Here is a 27990-nt window from a genome sequence, read left to right as displayed (position 1 = left end):
TGGGAGCTTTAAATGAATATCCTTGAAGAATGTATGTTGTATGGTTTTAGGGAGAACAATTGATTTTTTCCTTCCCCCTAGTACATAAAAGGTTTTACTACAATACCCCCATGTCAGGGTTTTCAGGAGGATAAGTAGTAATCATAGACAAATAATTATTGGTTAAATCTCTTGGGAAAAATGAGTAGGTCTTTATATGAATAATACCTTGCATTTGGTTAGTACAGTAGGTTGGGGAAGTGATGTTATATGTTATATAGGATAGGGATTCTCAAACTTGAACATACATGAGAATCACCTAGAGGACACAAGATTGCTGGGCTCTACCCCCAGGCTGCTTATTCAGTGGATCCGGGGGGTGGGGTCTCACAGTTTGCATTTCTCCCAAGTTTCCAGGTGGTACTGAGGGCGCTGGTCCAGGGTTTACATTTTAGATAACTAAAGCCCTGAGAAATTACATGATTTACTTAAGATTATACAGCTAAAAAGTGGTACAAAGCTAGATCTTGAACCCAGCCCTCTGTACTCAAAATATATTGTTCTTTTTATTTTACCATACAGTTTCTCTTACAGAAGATGAAAAGTAGAGAAAACAAGTATTCGTGTATAGGGACATGTCATCTCATTCTGAAGGATTTTTGCATGGCCCCAATATATCTTTACTGTGGTCCACCTTAGGGTAACTTGCATGTGTGTGCTTATTAGGTTTTTTCCCTTAGAATTTTCAGTATTTCTGAAGGTGCAGCGGGACATGGAATACAGGTGAAATAAAACCTTAAGCCTGACATAACATGGATAGGGTTAGTATCTTAATAGTACCTGGCATCTGCGCAAATGGGACTAATTGGACAGTTGGGTGGATGATGGTATCCATGGATTTACTTGTAGCACGTCTATTTTTTTAATGTGATTGGGTGTATGTAAGGCACTGCTCTGCTTAGAAATATAGAATGTTTTCCTAGTCGTAGGCCTTGAAGTCCATGGTGTGTGAAGTAAAATAACTTTGATATTAAGGATTTTTTTTTTTTTTTTTGTCTCTTGCAGAACACTGGAGATGATCAGACTTCCTGAAAGAGAAAGATTATGTGCTTGGTTACATTGGGGAACAACTGAAGAGATTCTTGACTCTGAACCTTTTAGAGCTTAGTCCATGTTGCACCAAGGAGTGTTGGCTTTGTTTTTCCACTTAAAAACTTTATTTATAAAAAGAAAAAGTAGTTTTCTTATTAAGCTTTTATTTCCTTTCTAGCAGTTGGGGCTAGAAAGTATATGTTGGCTCTAGAAATGTTGTCAAGATTTGTTCTGTGGTGTTGGTATGCACATGTTCCATAGGTATGCGCACGGCCATGTCTTATCAACATATCCCAAGTTAGTGAAAGTGTTCATTTATTTACATAGGTAATAGAGACCTTTGTATTTTGATCCACAGAACACAGAGGGATGTTTTTAGTCTGTCTGAAAGCTCTATGTGTTTACATATTATTTCTTTAGATTATTTTCAGAAGTAAGTTTTGCTTCCATGGTTGAGTGAGCACTTTGGCTTATGTATAAGTTAGAAATTATTGTTTGTTTTTAATATGTACTTCATGGGGAAATTTCTTAGACATATGCAAGCAAGTGAAAACAATTAAGGCCAATGATATCAACTACTTTCTAAAATTTTATTTTTATTTGTAGGAAGTCATTTAAATGGAATCACCATAGTTTGTTTAAGGAATACCCAGAGATTGCTGCTGTTCTATTTATTTTGCAGAAAGGATAGCTAGATAGAAAACTCTTCAGTGGACCTTGAGCTAATAAATGTATCTTTTATCTAAAGAGCATTATTCTCATGTGATAATGGGAATAATCATTTACATACTTGGCATAATAAATGCCTAAAAAGACATTTTATTTTCTGAATCTATTTTTTTCTTGCTATAATGGGGATATTGTAAATTATGAATTTGTATTAATGGTATTTCTTAAAGCAATAGATGTAACTGTAAACTAAACCAATCTACAAACTATTGTAGGCATCTGTAAATTCTGTTGTAGGTACTATAAACTTTGTTGAAGTCTTAATCAGATTATGTTGTGAATATATTTGTACATTTTAAAGATATTTTTAAGATTATTTGTTTATTGAATAAGTGTCTTATTGGGATGATAGCTTTGAAGGGGCAAAACTTTATATTTGTATAAAATTCTGTTTACAAGGCATTTGACATGTGTAACCTCATTTAACCCTGATGACAAATACATAATACTTTAGATGATGAAGCTGAACTTCAGGTTATTGAATGACTTTCCCAAGGAAAACAGACTACAGGAATCTGTAGGCTATAAAACATGATATATTAGTATTTAGAGAAAATATTTGCTCTAAATGCCGTTTCTTAAGATTTATTAATTTATTAAGGGCTTGTTTATTTTACTTATACTCAGCTGTTCTGTCTGGTGAGAAAAGTTGATACTTCACTAAAGACATTTTAAAATTTAATCTGAAAGATCTAACCTAAATCTTTAGGGTTAGAGTCTAACAGAGGATACATTGGCATAGTTCTTTAGGTAACTGTGTTATTTGAACTGCAATTCTAAACCATGAAACAATTGAATTTTAGAATATGCACATGGCAGGAGCTATCATGTATTCCCTAATAATCGTTTTTCTCCTACGGATTTCCCGCTTAATTAGCTAGGGCATGACATCCTGGAATAGAGATAACCTTTCCTAGATTTTTTTGTTATATCTTGGTGTGGCTACATGACAAAGTTTAGGCCAATGGGGACACTTCCAGGAAGTATCCTTAAAAGGAAGCATGCCCATCCCTTCCCCTTTTTTCCTGAAAGGTAGACAGAACAGCTGGAACTAGAGCAGCCGTCTTGGACTATGTGGTAAAGGCCTTGTTTTGTGAATGGCAGAGAATTGAGGTAGATACTGTCTGAATCCCATCTTGGAGTATAGCAGCCCCAAACTGCCTGACGGAATTTTTTGTTTTGAGATGGAATTTTGCTCTTGTCACCCAGGCTGGAGTGCAGTGGTGTGATCTCAGCTCACTGCAGCTTCTGCCTCCTGGGTTCAAACAATTCTCCTGCCTTAGCCTCCCTAGTAGCTAGGATTACCACCATGCCTGGCTAATTTTTGTATTTTTAGTAGAGACAGGGTTTCACCACATTGGCCAGGCTAGTCTTGAACTCCTGACCTTAGGTGATCTGCCCGTCTCGGCCTCCCAAGGTACTGGGATTATAGGTGTGAGCCACCATGACTGGCCACCTGTCTAAAGGAAGGAAACTATCTTCTTTAAGTGTTACTCTTCTGGCTTCTCTGTTATTCATAGCCTAACTGGATTCTTGTCAATATAGTGCACTTTGAGCATTATCTATGATTATTTCAGTTTGTACTAATTTTCTAAATTGTACTAACAACTCCAGTTATTAGTACAGTATTAGAGATGTAATAATTTAGTAAATACCTATTTGACCTTTAGTAATTGAAATGTTATAGGTGCCAACGAGTTGTACTGTTCCAGATGCTGTTGCTACATAAAAATGTACCCCCAGAATTACTGGTGAAAAACAAGTCATTTTATTATGCTTACAAATTCTGTGGGACAGGAATTTGGATGGAGCACAGTGATGGCTGGGGAAGGAGCCAGGCAGTGGCAGGGAGCTTTTCAGCCACTGGCCTGGAGGTTGACATTGGCCATCAGCTGTGGCCTCAGCTAGGCTGTGGGTTGGAACACGTACACTGTGTAGTTTCTCCCTGTGGTCACATTTGGCTTCTTCACAGCCTGGAAAGGTGGAGTCTCGCTCTGTCACCAGGCTGGAGTGCAGTGGCATTACCTCAGCTCACTGCAACCTCCACCTCCCGGGTTCAAGTGAACCTTCTGCCTCAGCCTCCCGAGTAGTTGGGACTACAGGCGTGTGCCACCATGCCCAGCTAATTTTTTTTGATATTTTTAGTAGAGACGGGGTTTCACTGTCGTGGCCAGGATGGTCTCGTGATCTGCCCGCCTTGGCCTCCTAAAGTGCTGGGATGACAGGTGTGAGCCACCGCGCCTGGCCACTTACCTCATTTTTACAGATGAGCCAGCAGGCTGAAAGTCATAAGCACAAATAAATACCCTGTTGAAGTGGGAGGAGCTTGTGAGGATTAAATGAGATAACTCATGTAAAAGGTTCCATATAGTCCCAAGCCCACAGTAAGCACTTGAAAACGGTAACTTGCTCAGATGGAAAACTGAGTTGCTAAGTTAACGGTGGAGCAGTCAGGAGACCTAACCCATAGTTAGGTGGTTCTCATCTAGTATAGGGAATGGATATTCCAAATGCAGCAAAGCAGTCAATTATAGGAAAGAATGCTGATTTTATTTTTTATTTTGTTTAGAACAAGTTAGAGATAATAAAAGAAAAACTTGAAACAAAATAAATTTCACAGTTGCAGCAAAGAATGATTCATGGAAATTGGGCTTTGCTTTGAAACATGGGCAGGGAGTATTTATAGGCAGAAAAAGCTGAAGAATTCAGAAACAACACAAAGTGAATTGGTTGCTTCAAAGTTACCTTCCTTGTAAAGGTTAAAGCAGAGGGGAACTTCCTTATCAGGCAGGCTAAAACTGGTCTTGCAGATTTGGCTATTATTATCTCCCTCTCTCTCTAGATTTCTTGGAAGGTCAGGTAAACAATGTAGTTTTGGCTTGGTGACCTGGAACTTTACTATGAGTAACTCCATTTTGGTCTATTGGGGCCTAGTGCATGAACCCAGTTCAAACCAATGACCCCCTATAAATTTTATGTAATAGAGATCATAAGTTTATGAGCTGGTAACTTGCTATAACATTCATTCTAATTTATTTTCTAGTTAAAGCACATCCTGTTATTTATATTTTTTGGATAATTGTTGAAATCCAACACTGCTACAAATGAGTTCTAATGGTTTTTAAACATTTCTTCTAGGATATTGCCTTTCTCTGCAAGCCCAGTTCCTGTTTCTTGCTTGTAACTTGCACTAAATCCTCTAGATGGCAGTAGACTAACGTATGATGTAAATGAAACAAATGGGTACTGGAGCACCCGATTAACAGTTTAGTAAGAAAGGATGGTTTTCCTACAAGTGGTGCGTTAAGACTAAATCCATGTATCTTCTTGTGAAATTAGTGAAAATCAGGGCAAGGGGATGAATAGATGAATAAATAAGTACAATAAAATACCCACCACGTACCAGACATCAAGACAGGTAATGTAGACACGGTGAGACATAAGAACTATGTGTGATATGTGTCTACCTTCCTGATCTTGACAAACCCTGCCATTTAACAAGAGAGGAAACCGAGGATTAGGGGATCTGTAGCTTTCCCGGGGTCATATACCTAAGGAGAGGTGAAGCCAGGACTTCTCAATGGTGAGGGGAAGATGATGAGCTTGAATTTAAGATGTGTCAGATTTGAAGCCAATGGGTCCTATCAAAGTAGCAAAGTGCAGTGGAAACCTGGAACTCAAGCTTAGGATTGGGCCAAAGGTATATGTTTAAGAGGCATCTCTGTAGAGCAGACTTGAAGCTGCAACAATTTAGGGGTGGTCTATGGCAACTGTGTCAGTTAAAGAACTGATAGCTGAAGCGTAATTCCCAAAGAGCAAGGTGATAGGGCAGAGGGTAAAGGGCACACACAGTGCAGACAAACCTGAGTTTAAATCCTGGCTTCATACTTACTTGCTGTGTTGTTCATGGCATTTAACCTCCTAAATATGAGATACTTAATCTCTTTGACTCTGCAATAACCCTATGAGGGAGATACTATCTCCATTTTACAGATGAGGAAACTGAGGGTTGGAGAATGTAGGAGTGGAGCCAAGGTTATGGTGCATCTAGTGCATGATGGAACCAAGATTCACATCTGGATAGTCTGCCTTAGCATTACAGTGCTGGGTACCACATGCAGTTTCCCCGATCATATCCCTTACAACACCACCTTTGAATATGGGTCTCCTTGTGCCAGAGATGAGCACGGGCAGACACACACACACACACACACACACACACACACACACACACGCACACAGATTGATTGATTTCAAGGAGTTGGCTTATGCAATTGCGGGAATTGACAAGGGCAGGCCAGCAGGCTGGAACTCTCAAGCAGGAGCTGATGTTGCAATCTTGAGGTCAACTTTCTACTTCCTCAGGGAAATCTGTTTTGCTCCTAAGGCCTTTAACTGACTGGATGAGACATTCCCACACAGTAAAAGGGTAAACTATTTTACTTAATGTTAACAGATTGTACGTGTTTATGAAATAGCTTCACAGCAAGCAATACCTAGGTTGATTAAATAACTTAGTGCTAGCTAAGTTGATTGGTTAAATAACTCAGTACTAGCTAAGTTGACACAAAAAATTAACCATCACCTGCCTCCAGTTGTCTGTAAATGCTACTACAGCAGGAAGCCCATTTTTCTCATTTGCCTTCACACTATCAGTGCATGGCCCAATGCCGGGCACCTAATGGCACTCAATAAACATTTACTGGGCATGTACCCCCTTATAACAATGTAGGTGAAAGCCGTGGTATACCTGCTGTTTTCAACTATTGACCTGGGCTAGGTACAGATTTTCAGTGTGTTGAACTCACACATTACTTTCTCTGGGGCTCCCTCGATGGAGCAGTGGAAGGACTGATCTCAAAGCAGGATACAGATACACCTCCTCCTTGGAGATCTGGCTTGGCCAGCTGGGTAGTTTTCCTTTTCAGAAGATGAAGCAACTGATGGTCATTGCCAGAAGCCACGAGCAGGCCTGATACTGCCAAGAGCCAAGTGCTGGTCCTGCTGGGACACTGCTCATGCACTGTGTCTGTTCTTAGGTCTCAGCGGGCATCTGTTTCCAGCTCCTGGTGCTATTTGCAACTTTGGGTCTTAGGATGAAGGTGTAAAGGTTTTCATGCAGGATTGTTGCATAGGTACACACATGGCAAGGTGGTTTGCTGCCTTCACCCCCCCATCACCTACATCTGGTATTTCTCCCCTCATTATCCCTCCCCACCCTGCCGTCCCTCCCCTAGCCCCCATCTATTGATCGCAGTGTGTGATGCTCCCCTCCCTGTGTCTATGTGTTCTCATTGTTCAACACCCGCCTGTGAGTGAGAACATGCGGTGTTTGGTTTTTTGTCCTTGTGTCAGTTTGCTGAGAATGATGGTTTCCAGATTCATCCATATCCCTATGAAGGACACAAACTCATCACTTTTTATGGCTGCAGAGTATTCCATGGTGTATATGTGCCACATTTTCTTTATCCAGTCTATCGATGACAGACATTTGGGTTGGTTCCAGGTTTTTGCTATTGTAAACAGTGCCGCAGTGAACATACGTGTGCATGTGTCTTTATGATAAAACAATTTATAATTCTTTGGGTATATATCCAGTAATGGGATTGCCGGGTCAAATGATATTTCTATTTCTAGGTCCTTGAGGAATCGCCACACTGTCTTCCACAATGGTTGAACTAATTTACACTCCCACCAACAGTGTAAAAGTGTTCCTGTTTCTCCATATCCTCTTCAGCATCTGTTGTTTCCAGATTCTACTCTTAAAAGTTTGTCATAGTTTGGTTTGCATAGCTTGGCCTCCATAAAAGACAGCTGACAGTACTTTTAAAGCGTGTTGAGAAAAGTGAGTCCTTTTCTCAACCCTTGCCTCCCAACCTTTGAAAAATGAAGTAGACAGGGTTTTAAAAGAGAGTTTCCCCCATGCTTAACACATAATTTGTGTATATATGTATTTGAGATGGGGTCTTACTCTGACACCCAGGCTGGAATGCAGTGGTGTGATCATGGCTCACTGCAGCCTTGAACTCTTGGGCTCAAGTGATTCTCCTCCCTCAGCCTTCCGAAGTGCTGGGATTACAGGAAGTAGCCACCATGCTTGGCTTGTATTTATATTTTTATTTGGTTTCTCACCTCTGTTTGTCTTTTCTGGAAGGCAGGGTCCATTTCATATACATGTTTTCATGTTCCAGTAATAAACTGGTAGTATGTGCATACCAGGTTCTTCTCCAATACCTAAGTGAATGCAAGGTGTATTAGTCCATTTTCACACTGCTATAAAGAACCACCGGAGGCCGGGCGCGGTGGCTCAAACCTGTAATCCCAGCACTTTGGGAGGCCGAGGCGGGTGGATCACGAGGTCGAGAGATCGAGACCATCCTGGTCAACATGGTGAAACCCCGTCTCTACTTAAAATACAAAAAATTAGCTGGGCATGGTGGCACATGCCTGTAATCCCAGCTACTCAGGAGGCCGAGACAAGAGAATTGCCTGAGCCCAGGAGGCAGAGGTTGCGGTGAGCCGAGATCGCGCCATTGCACTCCAGCCTGGGTAACAAGAGCGAAACTCCGTCTCAAAAAAAAAAAAAAAAAAAAAAAAAACCACCGGAGACTGGGTAGTTTATAAAAAGAAGAGGTTTAATGGACAGTTCCGCACGGCTTGGGAGGCTTCAGGAAACTTACAATCATGGCAGTAGGTGAAGGGAAAGCAAGGCACATTTTACATGGCAGCAGGAGAGTGAGAGAGCACGGGAACTGCCACATGCCTTTAAATCATCAGATCTCATGAGAACTCATGCATTACTACAAGAACAGGATGGGGAAAACCATTCCCATGATCCAGTCACCCCTACCAGGTCCTTCCCTGGACACATGGGGATTACAATTCAGGATGTGATTTGAGTGAGGCCACAGAGCCAAACCATACTGCAAGGTGATTTGGCCTGAAGAAGGGTTGGAAAACCTTTGTCTCATGTTCTGTCCTTCTTGCATCCAGGGCAGACATCACTAGTCAACCATGGAGCTCTTCTCTACTGAGCCCAGTCCTAGCCATGGAATTCTTTGGAAAACACAGATTCTAGACAATCACTTCTAATCAATTAGAGTTAGCATGGACACTGTCTGTTTGCCATCCTAGAGCTGAAGGAACGCTTAAGATTCTCTAAGGCACAGTGACAATCTGTCCTAGTCACAGTCTGTTGTTGACCAGCTGCTGAGAGCCCAGCTGTCATCTGCTTTCCAGATGTAGGAGTTACATGGGTATTGCTGGCATGCTGATGGTTCAGCTGAGTGCCAAGGGGAACATTTTGAGCCCCTGAATGCTAGGGATGCCTTCTGGATAATGCATATGAAAGGCTTTTTAGCTTGAACGTGCTGTTGATACAGTGTGCAGCATTGCAACTATATAGAGTAGGATTTGGGACATGATCACATCTCTGAACCCCCTTATATCTGAGTAGACCCTGCTGCTGTATTGGCTTCAGCTCCTGACTCTTAGTGCCTGTGGGGTTCTCTGTGAGAGGCCAGGAACATTCTTGAGTGAGAATTCTCTTATGGCACAGTGGGAAGAGAATGGCCATGGGACTCAGCTCTGAGCTCACCTTCTGTCTCTGCTTCCTGCCACCTGTCTAGTCATCTGGGTGTTACTTACCTTCACCAGATGTGGCCTCCTCCTCCCTAGGGTGTGATGGCAACATCCACCTGAAACCACTGTTTGGAGGTTTAATGAGGCAACCCAGCTAATGTGTCAAGCACATGATGGATATAAAAAATTCCCAGTACCCATACAGGTTGACTGTGCACCATGTGCTAGATATATTAACTCATTTAATGCTCACAACAACTTGAAGAGGTGGATGATAAAAGTGATTGTCACCCTTATTGGATAAGATGAGGAAACTGAGGCAGAGAGTAGATAATTCTACTCAGGGAGGGCCACACAGCTAATACTTGGTAAAGATAAGATGCCGACCATGGAATTCTGCGCTCTTAGCTACTGTACACCTGTTAGAGATCAGTACCCATTTCTCTGCGTAACTATTGACACATACTTATTGACCACCTGCTCCCTGAAAGAAGCTGTGTTAGACGCTGGGGAGGATACACATATTAGGAAGGTACATTTAGGATGAACGAACAGGGCTATGACATTGAGTGGGATACAGTCCCAGGCCACAGAAAGCTTAAATATCAGTTGGGGGGTGACAGGGAGATGGAAACGGTGGACAGCCAAGTTGTCCATAGAAAGAAGTGTCCCGTGGAAATGACTGGCGTGCATTATGCTGCCAGGAATCTCTGTGGGTAAATTATTCAATAGACACTCTCATTTATAAAGCAGTGTCTTTTGAGTTTGCTCGACAAGAGAGCTGACTGACAGGGGGCTTGCTCAGCACTTGAATGGATGCAGTTGAGTTTTTCAGCTCGCACACCCGGGGTGAGATGCCATGCCTGTGCTTTTCCCAGACAGCACACACTGTGGGATGCACCGCTGAAGTAGGGCAGGCAAGCAGGATCTTCTAGTTTTCTGCAGCCACGGCCTCTCTCCTGAAGTTTATGCCCAGATCTCTGGTATATCACCTCAGGTGTATCACCTGCTGGATGTTCATACTTGGGAGGTGTGGTTATCACCTCAAACATGGTCTTTCTAGAATCAATCAACCCCACCATAATATTGCTAACTGGTTTTATTTTATTTTATTTTTTTTGGAGACAAAGTTTCGCTCTTGTAGCCCAGGCTGGAGTGCAATGGCATGATCTTGGCTCACTGCAACCTCTGCCTCCTGGGTTCAAGCGATTCTCCTGCCTCAGCCTCCTGAGTAGCTGAGATTACAGGTGCCTGCCACCATGCCTGGCTAATTTTTGTATATTTAATGGAGACAGGGTTTCACCATGTTCACCAGGCTGGTCTCGAACTCCTGACCTCACGTGATCCACCCACCTCAGCCTCCCAAAGTGCTGGGGTTACAGGCATGAGCCACCGCACCTGGCCCAATATTGCTAACTCTTAAGGGATGAATTGTCCACCTCCACCACCAAATTCATACGTTGGAGCTGTAACCCCACACTACTTTTCAAGGTGATTGCATTTAGAGACAGGGTCTTTAAAGAGGTGAGTAAGATACAATGAGGTCATATGGGTAGACCTTAATTCAGTCTGACTGGTGTTCCACAAGAAGAGGGTATGAGGGCACCGACACACACACAGGAAGGACCACGCGAAGACAAAGGGGGAAGATACCGTCCACAAGCCAAGGAGAAGGGCCTGAGAGGAAACCAGCCCTGCTGACACCTCAGTCTTGGGCTTCCAGTCTCCAGAACTCTGAGAAACACATTTCTGCTGTTCAATCCACCCAGTCTAGGGTAGCTTGTTACAGCAGCCCGGGCTGACGAACGCACTAATCATCTCTCCCTTCTTCCTGTCACATCCATTATCAAGTCCCTAGTTCCTTCACAACAAACATCTGTAGTTCTTTTTTTTTTTTTTTTTTTTTTTTGAGACGGAGTTTCGCTCTTGTTACCCAGGCTGGAGTGCAATGGCACGATCTCGGCTCACCGCAACCTCCGCCTCCTGGGTTCAGGCAATTCTCCTGCCTCAGCCTCCTGAGTAGCTGGGATTACAGGCACACGCCACCATGCCCAGCTAATTTTTTGTATTTTTAGTAGAGACGGTGTTTCACCATGTTGACCAGGATGGTCTCGATCTCTTGACCTCGTGATCCACCCGCCTCGGCCTCCCAAAGTGCTGGGATTACAGGCTTGAGCCACCGCGCCCGGCCAACATCTGTATTTCTTTTCCATTCTTGCTATTGCCTCCTGGCTGTGCACTGTGGCAGGTGGCCTTTGGCCTCGCTGTATGCATTCGACTGTTCTTTCATTGGTCCAAAGAAATATCTGAGACTGGGTAATTTATAAAGAAGAGAGGTTAATTTAACTGGCTCATGTGTTCTGGGGAGCTTTTACTCATGGTGGAAGGTAAAGGGGGAGCAGCCGTCTTATCTGGCAGGAGAAGGACCGAGAGACGGGGTGCAGGGGCCACACACTTTTAAAACAACCAGATCTCATGATAACTCTGTCAGGACAGCACTAGGGGCATAGTGCTAAACCATTCATGAGAAGCCACCTCCGTGATCCAATCACCTAATGCCAGCCCCCATCTCCAGCATTAGGGATTACACTTCAACATGAGACAGGCAGGGACACAAACCAAAACGATGTCACTGTGCCTGCCATTTATTCATCTCGCTCAGGTCAGCAATCCACCCAGAAGACATATGGAGACTAGGGCAAGGGAAGGGTGTGGTGAAAGCTGGGGTTTAGTATCCTTAGGGTCTCTACTCCTTGGGTGTGATGTTAAGGGACTTGTCCTCTATCACCTGGCCTTTCTAGATTCTGACTCTCCACTAATAAAAACCATTTACAGCTAGTGCTCGACTTACGACCACGATTGGTTCCGACAGGCTGGTCGTGACACGATTTGGTTGTAAGTTGAGTAGCCTATATGTACAGTACAGTACTGTGAAATGATGTTATAAAAATCTTTTAAGTCATATTTTCTCATAATTTTCTTTCATTATTGTTATATATCGTAATTTTCTTTGTTCATTTTATGCCATTTGTATCATCTCTACACCATCTTGTTTCTTATTTTTACATTCGTCAGGTTTAAGTAAAACACTGCATTACCAGTATAACTGGTTTAATATTTGCAAAACATACAAAATTAGAAAATACAGGTGCATACAAAAATACAAAATACAGGTGTAAAAAATACCATAGGAAACATTTTCCCAATCGCTTTGTTATAACTGCTGATCGCATGGGTGCAGAACCTTTCACAGCTTCACAAATTCTTTATCTTTCAAAACCGTCGACACAGTCGAGTGTGATAACTTCGTATCACGTGCGATCACATTCACTTTCTTTCCTCCTTCGTACTGCTTAATTACCTTCATTTTCGTGTCAGATCGATGGCCTTTCTTTCCTTCTTGGTAGGCTGAGGTCTAGACAAAGACAATTTCCTCTTGGTAGACATCTTGGGAGGGGTTTGATGAAAAATACCCAAGACGCAAAACACAAATTGCGGTACCGAGTCTGGGATACCAGTTGAAATGGTGCACGCGGAGATGGTAGTGCTGCCGGAAGCCGGTCCGCACTGCCGTACGCCCAGCTGGGCAACGTTTGCGCTGCCAGACGCGGAGCAGTCGTGGCTAGTGATTGTGGTCGTAAAGTCGAATAGTTGTAAGTTGCACAGGTCTTAAGCCGATCAATACCTGTAAAAGGATACCTGTATTCTCACTCTCCTCTGAATTCAAAGTACTTTTTCAGCATGAAAATCGTATCTCGTGTAGTTCATTTTCCATTGCTTGTGTTTCAAGCTCCCAACTGAGCATATATGCTTCCCCAGTGGAGGCAGGATTTCCCTCTGAGGGGTTAATTCCCCAACAGTGCCAGGCCCGGTGCCCGGTTCACATGGGTGCTTGTCTTAGGCTAGGCCCTCAGGAGCAGATGCTTACGTGAGGATTCCTACTCAGATGATTTATTTCTGGTTCCACGGGAGTAAAGTTGAGTTGGGGAAGCATCAGGTAGGAGGGGGTGTAATTTTAGGCTAAGTTCCAGGGTGTAGATTCAGTCGGATTGCACAGGGTGTCTCTGGAGTGCACGTTTTTCCTTTGCCCCCGGGACCCAGGGAGCGGGGGCTTTCTGGCTCGCACATCTGTCAGTCATCGGCTCAGGGCCAAGCCCACTGTGGGGATGGGCACTCCTAGCCACTTCCGCTTCTGTATTCCAGCGGCCGTGTTTCCCGCACCCCAAAGGCAATCCTCGAAAAAGGAGTTGCACTTCTGGGCTGTTGGAAACCTGAAGCACACTGAAGCTGGGGAAAGATGCCTCTCACCTGCAAAAGGGATCGGTGGGGATCTGGGCGGCATGCTCCCCGTGTCCGCCGCAGCCACGTGCGCCTACGTCCCTGTTCTTTCATCCACCAGAGCAGTGGCTCAGGTTCGGGATCCGTTGGCTCAGTTTCGCACTTGGGTTGTCCTCTGTGGCTTTTTGCTTCGTGCGTATCTCCTGTAAGTTGTCCTTGTAATAGCAGAGGTCTCACGTGCTGACTAACGTGAACCCTTTTGACGTGGCAAAATACTGTATTATTTTATGTTTAACCTTTGAGGCCAGTCGTTTCCTTTGTAGAACTCTCTGCGTTTTGCCATAAATTGCCTACATTATACTCTGCCACACTGATGTCAGCTTCCCTCACCTTTGGATTTCTGTGCTCCTTATTTTCCATTTTTCCTCTTTCTTTCATGCTACTTGTTTTCTATCACATACAGTTCAGCATTTTTATCATTCTTAAAAGTAATAAATAAATGCCAGAGCATGCACACACTTCTTTAACCAAGTAGTCAGAAAGCTACATAGATCTTACAGTTTAACATGCAGTACTAAGTTGGAAAGAGGTGATGTGCTTAATGTTACAACAGAAATCCTAAGATTAGTTTTTAAGGATTACTGAGTGCCTGCTTAGAAACATTTCCTGTTCTTTTGAAGTGACCCCCTTCTTGTTTGACTTGTTTAAACCACCCAGTCTATAGCATTTTGCTATATCCGAGCCAAGGCAGGACCATTGAAAAGGCTGCTCCAACCTGAAAGAGGCTTCTTAGTTTATTAAAAAGTGTGTTTGTTGCCAGATGGATGGGCCGTATGCAACCATAGAGTCCAGCCTCTGCTCCTAAGCAAGTAGCCCAGAGTAAATAGCTGCACCCCACAAATGGTGATAAGAATGTTCTCTTGGAAGTGTGCAGAGGCTGCTTCTGAATGCTGTGGTTTTCCGGTTGGTGACAGGCCGTGGGTCTCTGGGCCTCCCTCACTGTCTGCCCCTGCATTTGAAGCACACTTGAGAAAATGATGGAAAGCACTTTATATCCAGCTTCTTCTGCTCAGTGCTGAGACTCAGACAGTAGTTCACCGTCACTGCCTTTTCTGTCTCCATATTATTTTAGCGTCAGTTAGGGAAAGGTTGCATGGACCTGGTGGGGTGGTGATAGGTAGGTACTCTTGTATCCATTTTGCTGGACATTTCAGTCCATTTACAGATCTGCTGCTCGTGTACTGCTGGGAGAAGCCAGGCAATGCCATGAGCTAAGCATTTGGCAAATACTAACCCCCTGGTTGAAAAGAACCCTTTGTCCTGCTGTTTGATGCTGTGAAAGAGAATCCTCAAACTGTCAGAAAGAAAAGAGAAAGCATTTTACCTCTTTGTTTCGAAAATGTAGATTGCTTGAGAGATTTAAAGTTATGAATTTTGGTCCCTTGCTGTCGACGCTATGACTGGACAGCCCTTGAAGCGTGATGCTCAATCTCCCATCTCAGGCTGAAGCCTCCTCTATACTTACCAATTCCAGTTGTGAAAATCTAAATAAAGAAAATGGATAACTGTTTTAAAGAAGAAATATTCAATTGTTTTCACATAGAAAGTTTTGTAAAGCATAGTTTAAAATTCAGTCCGCGTTCAGGATATTTTTAGTCTCTTGAGAATGTTCCAGATCGCTGACTCAGTAAGCCCAGGCTCTTAAAAATGCATGTTTTTAAACTCCACAATGTGACATTGTCTGAGTTCCTTGCCATTTGAGTCTGACCGTATATTCTGAAGTCTGCCTTGGCTTCCTAGGGACTGTTCCCGGCCTTGTGGAGTCCCACATACTCCCCCACTCAAATCTGATGATGGAGTAAGTTCCTCGCATAGTACAAAGAGAAAGGGCCCAGGAGTGGCATGCAAAAGAACAGAAAGTTACTGTGTTTATGGCTGTCAGAACCAAAAGTGCTTCTGAGCAAATGAAATCTAGCATCCTAGCTTTCTAGAAGAAGAAATTAAAGTCCAGGGAGGAGAGGAGAGGGAACTTGCCTAAGGTCCCACATAGCCCGTTTGTGCCATGTCCTCAGCCTTCCCAAGCAGAGGGGACTCCAGGGGTATGGGTGGGTCACTCCCTTTTGATTTGATATAGTCCTTAATCAGGCATTTTTCTTTGGCCCAATTAGGTTTAGTCATGGTAGTAGGGTTGGTTTGCTTGAAATACAATGTCTGCTAGGAGTTGGTAACTTAATATTTCCTGATAGGAACTATATATCTGTAATAAAGATATATTAATATTATTCTATGGGCTATTTAAAATTTACAGGTATGTCCGGGTGTGGTGGCTCATGCCTGTAATCCCAGTACATTGGGATGCCTAGGCTGGCGGATCATCTGAGGTTGGGAGTTTGAGACCAGCCTGACCAACATGGAGAAACTCTGTCTCTATTAAAAATACAGACTTAGCCAGGCATGGTGGCGCATGCCTGTAATCCCAGCTAGTCGGGAGGCTGAGGCAGGAGATTTGCTTGAACCTGGGAGATGGAAGTCGCGGTAAGCTGAGATCACACCATTGCCCTCCAGCCTGGGCAACAAGAGCGAAACTCTGTCTCTAAATAAATAAATAATTAAATTTACGTGTGTGTGTGTGTGTGTGTGTGTGTGTGTGTGTGTATGATGTTCACGCAGTCAGTAATATGCAAAGCAAAGAGCATGGCTTTCAGTAGCTTGGGCATTGTAGCAACAGAGATCGCTTTCCACTTGGCTACTGGATGCCACCAGAGGGACAACAAGACTCTCCTTTCTTATGAACCTTCGAACATTGCAGGGATTATTTGGGTGTTGTCATAGTTACCGATACTGGTGAATTCCCCCTGTAGCCTTGTCCTCCTTGTGTCTACTTATGGAAGGTCCTTTTGGGATCCGAGGGTCATATGGAGACAGTTTAGAGCCTGGTCTTGTCAGAAGGACCTTAGATCTCATGATTTCTTGCTCTTGAGACAAAGCCTGGATTAAAGAAGGAAACTCTCCCAAAGATTTTACAAATGAAACCTGTCATCCTGGCTTATAGTGTCTTCCCCAGTCTCTTCCTAACCCCACCACGTCAACATCAGAGCAACCCACATCCCAAGAAAGACACAAGAGAAAGCTTCTGTGGTTTGTCTTTCTTGGTCCTTCCAATAACCATGTAAGTCAGTGGTTCTCAAGGGTGATCCCAGGACAAGCAGCCTCACTGTTATCCGGGAGGTATGAAAGTTATTAAAAGTGCAAATCATGCTGTCCCACCCGATTCTACTGAATCAGCAACTGTGGAGATGAGTCCCAGCAGTCTGTGTTCCAACAGGTTGTCCAGGTGATTTTTGAGAAGAGCTGTCCTACTTAACCACTAATTAAGCCATAATTTCCAATCCCTTGAGTCTTCTTGGTACTCCTATAATTAATTTGTCTGCTAGTAAACATTAAAAATCTCAGATTACTTAATTTTACATATTAAATATTGAAAATAATATGAAACTATTGTGAGATCCTATCATGTCAGATACTGAAAATACACAGTATTTTTCCAGAGTCATTCAACACAATTGAAAGGAAAAAAAGAATACAACAGCGGTATTCTTGAGCCATTAAGTGGGGACATGGGAAGCCCATTCCATAAACTTGAGGACATTCTGATTCAAGGAAGGATAAGGACCTGAACAATTCTTTGATTAGAACAACAAGAACTGGGAAAATTGGACCAATTAAAAAATGATCTATCGGCCGGGCGCGGTGGCTCAAGCCTGTAATCCCAGCACTTTGGGAGGCCGAGGCGGGTGGATCACAAGGTCAAGAGATCGAGACCATCCCGGTCAACATGGTGAAACCCCGTCTCTACTAAAAATACAAAAAATTAGCTGGGCATGGTGGCGCGTGCCTGTAATCCCAGCTACTCGGGAGGTTGAGGCAGGAAAATTGCCTGAACCCAGGAGGCGGAGGTTGCAGTGAGCCAAGATCGCGCCATTGCACTCCAGCCTGGGTAACAAGAGCGAAACTCCGTCTCAAAAAAAAAAAAAAAAAAAATCTATCCTTTAGTTTCTTAACTGTGTAGAAACCTAAAACTGTAAAACTAGCAGAAACTAGTAGTACTTTATATTTCTTAATGATTCAAATTCCTTAGGACCTAAAACCAGTTGTTTGTCTTCCTGGAAACGGCAGGAACTTTTAGGATGCTATTCTATTAATGAATTACGATTTTAACATTTTCCAAAGGCTTCCAGTGGGGCAAAATTGATGCCTTTAAGATCAGGGACTCTGTCTTTATTATGGTGACACATGGGAGTGAAATAGAGTCCTTGTTCTTGATCGCACTGAGCACTTTGACTTCTGTAATGTCATTGTTTGCTCATAATAACCTCTCACATTTGTCTGGCTCTGTGGTTTTTAAAGCTCTTTGAATTTGGTCTTGTATTTTATTTTTATAAAAGCTCTCTATTGTAGACCAGTTACCTGTGATTAACATTATGATCCTGTTTCCTTAGCTATGAAATGTAGGAAGGCGCTTGTCTAAGGTCCCGTGACCTCTGAGTGGCTGCCTCTTCCATTATCTTTTTTCTTTTTCAGGTTTTTGAGATGGAGTCTTGCCCTATTACCCAGGCTGGAGTGCAATGGTGTGATCTCAGCTCACTGCAACCTCTGCCTCCTGGGTTCAAACAATTCTCCTGCCTCAGCCTCCTGAGTAGCTGGGATTACAGGCACTCACCGCCATACCCAGCTAATTTTTATATTTTTAGTAGAGACAGGGTTTCATCACGCTGGCCAGGCTGGTCTCAAACTCCTGACCTCAGGATCCACCCGCTTTGGCCTCCCTAAGTGCTGGGATTACAGGCATAAGCCACCATGTCTGGCCCCATTATCTTTTCTTAAAACAAAAAGGGCCAATGATACTGTTTTTCTGTTTTTGTTTTTGTTTTTTTCCAGAAAACACATGAAAATATATGAATATGTATAAAAGTACTGACATGTTGCTAGAACTTGGTAAATGGTAGTCGTTTTTTATTATCCTATTATCTCATTTAATATGGGGAATCTCAGAGGAATTAGGGGCTTTTTTGGTGACATACAGGCCATTGCAGAGTTGGAACTATGACTAAGATGACTGGGATCTTGGCTCCAAACTCCTTTCCCTGAAACACTAGGAAGCAGGCAGCAGACACATCTGACACTTGAGAAAGGTTTCAGCAATTTCAGCTCAAGGCTTAAAAAAAACTTTTTTTTTTTTTTTTTTTTTTGAGATGGAGTCTTGCTCTTTTGCCCAAGCTGGAAGGCAGGGGTGTGATCTCAGCTCACTGCTGCCTCTGCCTCAGCCTCCTGAGTAACTGGGATTATAGACGCCCATCACCATGCCCAGCTAATTTAGTAGAGACGGGTTTCCACCATGTTGGCGAGGCTAGTCTTGAACTCCTGACCTCAGGTGATCTGCGTGCTTGAGCCTCCCAAAGTGCTGGGATTATAGGTGTGTGCCACAGTGCCTGGCCTAAATAAACCTTTTTTAAAAACGTTTAGCTCTGGGGGCACATGTGCAGGTTTGTTACATGGATATATCGCCTGATGCAGAGGTTAGGGCTTCAACTGAACCTGTCATCTGAATAGTGAGCATAGTAATCTATAGGGAGTTTTTTTTTTTTTTTTGAGACGGAGTTTCGCCCTTGTTACCCAGGCTGGAGTGCAATGGCACGATCTCGGCTCACCGCAACCTCCGCCTCCTGGGCTCAGGCAATTCTCCTGCCTCAGCCTCCTGAGTAGCTGGGATTACAGGCACGTGCCACCATGCCCAGCTAATTTTTTGCACTTTTAGTAGAGACGGGGTTTCACCATGTTGACCAGGATGGTCTCGATCTCTCGACCTTGTGATCCACCCGCCTCGGCCTCCCAAAGTGCTGGGATTACAGGCTTGAGCCACCGCGCCCGGCTATAGGGAGGTTTTTAACCCTTGCCTCCCTCCCTCTGTCCCTTCCCATTTTTAGAGTCCCCAGTGTCTACTGTTGCCATCCGTGATTACCCAAAGTTTAGTTCCTTCTTATACGTGATAACATATGGTATTTAGTTTTCTGTTCCTGTCTTAATTTGCTTAGGATTATGTCTTCCAGCTGCATCCATCTTGCTGCAAAAAGTATGATTTTGTTCTTTTTAATGGTTATATAGTATTCCTTGGTGTACATGTACCACATTTGTTTTATCTAATCCACCACTGATGGGCACTCAGGTCTATTCCACATCTTTGCTATTGTGAATAGGGCATGTGTCTTTTTGGTAGAACGTTTTTTTTCCTTTGGGTATAATATTGGGTTGAATGGTAATTCTATTTTTGGTTCTTTGAGAAATCTGCAAACTGCTTTCCATAGAGGCTGAACTGGTTTATGTTCTCACTAGCAATGTATAAGCATTCCCTTTACTCCATAGACTGGCCAACATCTGCTATTTTTTGACTTAATAATAGCCATTCTGACTAGTATAAGATGATATCTTATTGGTTTTGACTCGCATCTCTCTGATGATTAATGATGTTGAGTATTTTCTCATGCTTACTGGCCACTTGTACGTCTTCTCTTGATAAGTGTTTGTTCATGGGCTTTGCCCACTTTTTATGTGGTCGTTTGCTTTTTTCTCGTTGATTTGTTTATGAGCTCAAGTCTTAGTCCTTAGGTCTCATCATCATCTTCCTGCAGCCCAGCTCTCCTCTCTACTTCCTCCCCTGGAACTCTTAACTAGAACCCTGAAAACAGCAAAGAGAAACATTTCCTGAACACTTGCTGCAAATCAAACACGATGCTAGAGAGACACAGGCCGGCTGGCCACCACATGTCATTCATTCTAAGTAGCACTTTTGCTTTTTTTAGAAAAATGTCAACATCTCTGAAATCCGGGTATGTCTTACCAGTCAATAGTCCATTGGCAGGTCCTTTTCTTTGTTAGAGATACATAAAATAATGATGCATTTTACAACCATGGCATCTCAGGCTTGTTGAAATATAATAGTTGCTGCCTTCAAGGAGCTTAGCAGTCTGCCTTCAGGGTGAGGCAAGAGCACAGTAAGAGCTAAGTCAGAGCATGCCCTGTGAGTCAGGGAAGGAGCACTTCCGTCTAACTCGGAGCATCAGAGGGTTCTCCCTGATAGGGGTGGATCTCTACTAGAGCCCGAAGGATGACTGGATTTTTCTCTTTTTGCCCTTGCTCTGTCGCTCAGGCTGGAGTGCAGTGGCACAATCATTGCACTCTTCATTGCAATGGTTCATTGCAGCCTTCATCTCTTGGGCTCAAGTGATCCTCTCACCTCGGCCTCCCAAAGTGCTGGGACTACACGTGTGAGCCACTGTGCCCAGCCAGATGAGCGGAATTTTAATAGGCAGAGGAAGTGTGGAAAAGCATTTTACTCTCAGGGATCTGCATAAGCAAAGACCAAGAAACTTGCAAAGGTAGGGCTGGTAGGAACCACCACTTGGAAAGAAGGTGGAGTCAGTGCTGATATTCAGCACTCCTTGCTGTTAATTTTCCAAAGTATTGTCTGACTGTTGTAACCAGCAGCTGCTCCAGGCTTCCCAAGTGCATCCCGTCACCTGGGCTGCCCCTTAGCACTTCCCCTTGGTCCAGCAACTATGGGGCTCATGTGGGCTGAGCCCAGAGCCTCCAGGTCCCTCTGATTGGTTGGTTGGTGCCAGGCTCTTCCCTCTGTTAGAGGTTGTGCTTACTACTCTGGTGGGAGAACAACCCTGGGGGCTGATATAGCAAGAAAACCTCCCTGAAGCCAGACCAGAGAATGACAGACAGGCACTGTGGGCCAGGACCCTGGCTGCCAAATCTTTAAAATTGTGCCCTTTCACCTTTGCTCATGCATCCTCAGTTACTGTGTATTTATTAATGTAAACAGCTATTACTGTGCCGTTATGTAAATCTAAAACATATCCCAGGATAGAAGTTTAACAATGAGATAAAAACAAATAGAAATTGAAGTCAGAGCATTTTCTGTCCCCAGTGCAGTGACTCATCGGGGTCTCTTCCCCTGGCAAGTGCCCCCCAGCTTACCAGGGCACTGTCTAGGCAAATATTTACAGACCACAAATATTTACAAAGGACCTGAGCCTGTCTATGAGAAGCTATTGCTGCCGTGAAGTTACCTTTCATGTTAGAGGCATGAGGAACACAGGGAAGGAAATAGCGATAAGAGGCAAGACCAAGAAGTAGGTCCCGAAATGCTCAGAAAGGTGTTTAAACATGAAAACCATACCTTGGCCTGTGCTCGTTTATAAGCTATTAGTGGGTCACTTTCCCGGTCCCAGAGCAGCACTGTATACACAGTGTGAATGCGTGACTCAGTAAGGTGGTGGAGCTTTGGGTACGGTGAGAAGCGCCAGGGAAGCCACAGGGAGGGGAACGAGGGCCTGTGAACCTCAAGGGGAGAGTGATTGGAACTTGGGACTCCCCAGTCCCCTGAGGAACAGGGGGTCGCTCCTGGCCATGTGGGAGCAGAGCATGTGAGCACCTGCAGGACCAGAGTGGGACGCTGCCTACCTTGGCCCAGTTACCTGGGGTCTGGGTGGAGAGCCTCAGATGTGATGTCTCTCCATTCCTTCCAGAGGTCTTCGGGGACAGGACAAAAACCACAGCAGCCCAGCTCTGCTTTTCCTTCCTTTCTCATCTCCAATGAGGGGTAAGTGGAGTGGCTGTTACAGGGAGGTGGGCAAGAGAATCACAGTACCCCAGGGTCAGGTGGCGGGCATGGAGCTGGTCCCCACCAACTCAGAGATGCCTTCATCCCAGCAGAGGAGTGCCTCCTAGGGATGCAGTCAGTTCACGGGACATGTGTGCAGCCTGGGCTCTGGGCTGATCTGACTGAATGGTCAGACCACAAATATTTTCAAAGGTCCTGAGCCTGTCTGTGTCAAGAGATGGTTCTCCTTTCCTGGCTGGTAACTAACACTTAATAAACATTGTAATATGGCAGCCACTGTGCTAACACTTTCACCTACGAATTCATTTACTCCTCCCGTGAACTCTAAAGGAGTGGTCCTTTCTTCATCCCCACTTCACAGATAAGAAGATGGGGGCATAGGAGGATAAAGACTTCCTTTTTTTGTTATTGAGTTTTTATATAATAATCATAAACTTAACTCTGCAATCCAGCTAGGCATGGAAGGGAGCACGGAAAACAAGGAACCCAAAGGGAACTGAGCAAGGACACAAAGATTCTAGGACACTGAGAGCAAATGGGGTGGAGCAGCGCCCTCCTGAGCTATGGAAGAAATGGTTTGGTGATTAAGGTAAAATACAAGTTAGGGCCATGCGTGGTGGCTCACTCCTGTAATCCCCGCACTTTGGGAGGCCGAGGTGGGCAGATCACAAGATTGATCAGGAGATCGAGACCATCTGGCCAACATGGTGAAACCCTGTCTCTACTAAAAATACAAAAAATTAGCTGGAATTGGTGGCACATGTTTGTAGTCCCAGCTACTCAGGAGGGTGAGGCAGGAGAATTGCTTGAACCTGGAAGGTGGAGGCTGCAGTGAGCCGAGATTGCGCCATTGCACTCCAGCCTGGCAACAGGGTGTGACTCCATCTCAGAAAAAACCAAACCCCACCCTCAAAACAACAACAACAACAACAACAACAACAATAACAACAGAAAAAACACACACAAGTCAAACTTTAGAGTTGTCCACAGTGAGCAATGGTGATCGTCTTGTTGGTCTTGCCGTTCCTGGACCTAAAGCACTCCATGGTGTCCACAATAGCCATGCCTTCTCTCACCTTGCCAGAGACCACATGCTTCCCTTCCAACCACTCAGTCTTGGGAGTGCAGATGAAAAACGGGGAACCGTTTGTATTTGGTCCAGCATTTGCCATGGACAAAATGCCAGGACCTGTCTGTTTTAGGATGATGTTGTCATCATCAAATTTCTCCCTGTAGATGGATTTGCCACGAGTGCCATTATAACATGTAAAATTATGCCTGACATAAACTCTGGCATAATTCTGTGAAAGCAGGAGCCCTTATAACCAAATCGTTTCTCTCCAGTGCTCAGAGCATGAAAGTTTTCTGCTGTCTTTGGAAACTTGTCTGCAAACAGCTTGAAGGAGACATGGCCCAAGAGCTCATGATCGGTGGCAATGTCGAAGGACATGGTGGGGTTGACCATGGCTGATAGTATGGGGCTCCCGGCAGCAGCGGCCTCTGCAAAAGCCAAGACTTTCTTGGGTTATACAGGAAGGAAATGACAGTGCTGGGATCTGAACCCAGGAATGTCTTGATCTAGAATCTGTGCTCTGAACCACTAGGCATCACTGCCTAAGACTGCTGGGAGAATTGACATGTGCTCCACGGTGCACTGCAGGTCCACTAACAAACTCCCAGCCCGCCCACCGGCTCATGAGCTCATGAGCAGCAACTCGGACCAAAGATTTCCATGCATCTTGGAAAGACACATAGTCCAGATTTTTTCTAAAAACTGACATGGATGGTTTTTTTTTTGTTTGTTTGTTTGTTTGTTTGTTTTCTGGCCTCCTTTGTTTTGCTGAACAGGTTTGCTTTAAATATTAAAGGGAAAAAAGAAAGCCTGGGACTATAGCTCCACGTCTGCCTTCATGGCCACTACTTCGTCAGTGCTGAGAACACACATGCATTGACTGTGTAATCGGTATGTAACGGGGTCCGTGTGGCCTGGGCTATGCATGATGTGAGCTCAAAGAAACAGCAGTTTTATTGGACCCTCTTCTTTTTCCAGAAGAGCCATGATAAGTAATTCCAATTTTTAGTGCCTCAAGAAACCCCTAAAGATCAGAGGGAGGGGAGGAATTATCTTCTTGACATACCAGAAATCACCTTAAAAACCTCATCCTCCATGAAACACAGTGGCTCACACCTGTAATCTCAGCACTTTGGGAGGTTGAAGAGAGAGGGTCCCTTGAGCCTAGGAGTTTGAGACCAATCTGGACAAAACAGTGAGACCTGGCTCTACAAAAAGCTTTAAAAATGAGCTGGGCATGGATGTACGTGCCTGTAGTCCCAGCTACTTGGGAGGCTGAGGTGGGAGGATTGCTTAAGTCCAGGAGATTTTGGCTTCAGTGAGCTGTGATCGCACCATGGCACTCCAGCCCGGGCCACAGCATGAGACCCTGTCTCTTAAATAAAATTGTCCTTATTGAAGTGATTGTCAGTATCCTCCAGGCTACTGCAGCTGATTTCCAAAACTGTCTCGTCTTCCGTGCTCTCAGCTCTTAATAAACCCATCCAAAGCGCAGCTCTTCTCTTCCAGCAGCTCCTTGTTTTTATGTTCTTATCCAAGTAAATCTTGGCCTGTCCAAAGCCAAAGTCCCATGATCATGACTCCAATTCTGCCTCTCTTTTCTGGCCACTGCCTCTGTGTCGCCAAACCCAAGGGACAAATTTGCAAAGACAAAAGTGGCTCTAAGAGGAGGAGCTCCCTCTTAGAGAAAGGGTGTGAAAACCCACACATCACAAAGTCTTGTTCCGGTTGAAAACGCAGGAATAGGCTGGGTGCGGTGTCTCACGCCTGTAATCCCAGCACTTCAAGAGACCAAGGCGGGCGGATCATGAGGTCAGGAGTTGGAGACCGGCTTGACCAACATGAAACCTCGTCTCTACTAAAAATACAAGAATTAGCCGGGCGTGATGGCATGCACCTGTCATCCCAGCTACTCAGGAGGCTGAGGCAGGAGAATCGCTTGAACCCGGGAGGCGGAGGTTGCAGTGAGCCAAGATCGCACCATTGCACTCCAGCCTGGGCGACAGAGTGAGATTCCGTCTCAAAAATAAATAAATAAAATAAAATAAAATAAAATAAAAAATGCAGGAATATAAAGCCCAGTACCAGAAGCTTCCCGTTTTTCAGGCCTAGCCCCCTGGTTCCTGGGCTGTCTAGGGAGTGAGGGCCCAGGTCGTGGAGGTGTTTCAGGATCCTCAGGCCTGATTTGGTGGACAGGACCATGTTCAGGGGAAATGTGGAGACAACCAGGACTGCACACTTGCTCTCAGGAGACAGAGGTCTTTTTTCTGAGTGTCCCCGAGAAAACATCCTTAGGTTTGGTGCTACTCACGGGGTTGTGCCTAGCTCCCTGGCTTTGGAACTTCATTCACTTCCCCCCACCCTGCCCAACCCTTCCCTTCTCCCTTCCTACAGACTGAGAACCTCTCCTCCTAGAACCCTACTGTAACTCACCATCCTACAAGAGCCTCCTTCTGTTTGGGATAGAACGTCGATGGTCTGCGTGCTAGCCATGAAAAGTCTCACGGTGGCCTTTTCCTAACCATAACAACCATCTATGTCCACTTGCTCCATTTCCTTCTTCTCTACCTATTAGATTTCACCAAACCATAAACTTACACGTTAACTTGCACAGAATCTTCTGCTAGCTGATTTTGGTGAACACATAACTGAATGCAAAAATCTCCATCCTTCAAATAATTTGACATTCTAATGTCACCAATTTTTGGACATTCTAATGCCAGCAACTCTTTTTAAAGTTGAAATAAAACATAATGAGGCAGCAAAAGGAGGCCAAGAGGGTCCTGCACGTGCTCCCACAATGTTCATTCGCTTCACTGTTCGTGTCTAAGGACTGAGGGGTTCTAAAGCATGTCACCTTTTGCCTCAAGGACTTTTTTTGGGAGACATGGTCTTGCTCTGTCGTCCAGGCTGGAGTGCAGTGGCGTGGTCACAGCTCACTGCATCTCCCACTTCCTGGGCTCAAGTGATCCTCCCACCTCAGCCTCTCAAGCAGCTGGGACCACAGGCGTGCACCACCACACCTGGCCAATTTATTTTTTATTTTATTTTTTGTAGAGTCAGGGTCTCGCTACAGTGCCCAAGCTGGTCTCAAACTCCTGAGCTCAAGAGATCTTCCCGCTTCTGCCTCCCAAAGCCCTGGGGTCACAGGTGGGAGCTGCAGCTTGGGCCATCCCTCGAGGACGTTTCATCAGATAGACATGAATTCTTTCCCGAAGGTCCCTGATCGAACTCTTTTTTTTTTTTTTATTGCATTTTAGGTTTCGGGGTACATGTGAAGAACATGCAAGATTGTTGCATAGGTACACACATGGCAGTGTGGTTTGCTGCCTTCCTTCCCCTCACCTGTATCTGTCATTTCTCCCCATGCTATCTCTTCCCACCTCCCCACCCCCATCCCTCCCCCATTTCCCCCCAACAGACCCCAGTGTGTAGTGCTCCCCTCCCTGTGTCATGTGTTCTCATTTTTCAACACCCGCCTGTAAGTGAGAACATGCGGTGTTTGATTTTCTGTTCTTGCGTCAGTTTGCTGAGAATGATCGTTTCCAGGTTCATCCATGTCCCTATAAAGGACACGAACTCACCGTTTTTGATGGCTACATAATATTCCATGGTGTATATGTACCACATTTTCCCTATCCAGTCCATCATCGATGGGCATTTGGGTTGGTTCCAGGTCTTTGCTATTGTAAACAGTGCTGCAATGAACATTCGTGTGCATGTGTCCTTATAGTAGAATGATTTATAATCCTTTGGATATATACCCAGTAATGGGATTGCTGGGTCAAATGGGATTTCTATTTTTAGGTCATTGAGGAATCACCACACTGTCGTCCACAATGGTTGAATTAATTGACACTCCCACCAACAGTGTAAAAGTGTTCCTATTTCTCCACATCCTCTCCAGCATCTGTTGTCTCCAGATTTTTTAATGATCGCCATTCTAACTGGCGTGGGGTGGTATCTCAAGGTATCGAACTCTTCACGGGACACCTGCGCCCCGCCTTAGTCCTCCGCGTCTCCGTGCGGGTCCAGGCAGCTGCCAACAGATGGCGCCCGTCCGCCAACTTCTCTCCCTGCGGCTTTGGGGCCTGGAGGGGAGGCGGGGAGACTCCCAAAGGCAGAGCGGCTGCTGAGGCCGGGCCAAAATTTCTTCCGGCATCTGGAATGCATTAAAAACAACCCACAAATCTGAAGCTCCTCTTCTTGGGAGCTTGAAAAACGAAGGGGAAAAGGGCGGAGGAGAGGCGGCAGCGCGGTCCCTGCAAGGTTCGCCTTCCTGCGTTGTCCGAGTGGCCCCCGGCACGCCTGGGGCAGGGCCACGTGGCCCGGAGGAAGGACGCGGTGGGCCAGGGGGTTCCAGACAAAGGAGGGGATCCCCAGGGCTCCGGGCCAGGCAGTCCCTCTTTTGCTGGCACCACGGTCCCTCCTAGGCGGGGACCAAGAGGGAAGGGGTGGAGGCCTCCACCTTATTCTCTGCGGGTGGCTGTGTCCCTTTACAGAATGTCAGGCCCTTACTCCCGAGGGCGGGAACTAAGGGGTAAGGCTTAACAAGTCCAATTCCGGAAACGAT

General features: G+C 44.8%; 1 protein-coding gene across 8 annotated transcripts in view; it reads left to right on the top strand.

Annotated features, from left to right (window-relative positions):
• TVP23C (trans-golgi network vesicle protein 23 homolog C) overlaps window positions 1–27553 on the top strand; it is a 49570-nt gene extending 22017 nt beyond the window's left edge. For 6 of the 8 annotated variants that reach the window (XM_074387978.1, XM_074387974.1, XM_074387976.1 and 3 more), the window contains one exon: window positions 1045–2064. In XM_074387978.1, coding sequence (XP_074244079.1) covers window positions 1045–1071 — 27 coding nt within the window. In that variant the 3' untranslated portion in view covers window positions 1072–2064. Of the gene's footprint in view, window positions 1–1044; window positions 2254–26480; window positions 26658–27404 lie in introns of those variants that run through there. The other 2 variants (XM_039475717.2, NM_001281860.1) reach the window with 2 other exon arrangements.
• Window positions 27554–27990: the final 437 nt, after the last annotated feature.

Source organism: Saimiri boliviensis, chromosome 17 (genome assembly GCF_048565385.1).
Source record: "Saimiri boliviensis isolate mSaiBol1 chromosome 17, mSaiBol1.pri, whole genome shotgun sequence".
NCBI lineage: Eukaryota > Metazoa > Chordata > Mammalia > Primates > Cebidae > Saimiri > Saimiri boliviensis.
This window is presented reverse-complemented; position numbering and strand designations above follow the sequence as displayed.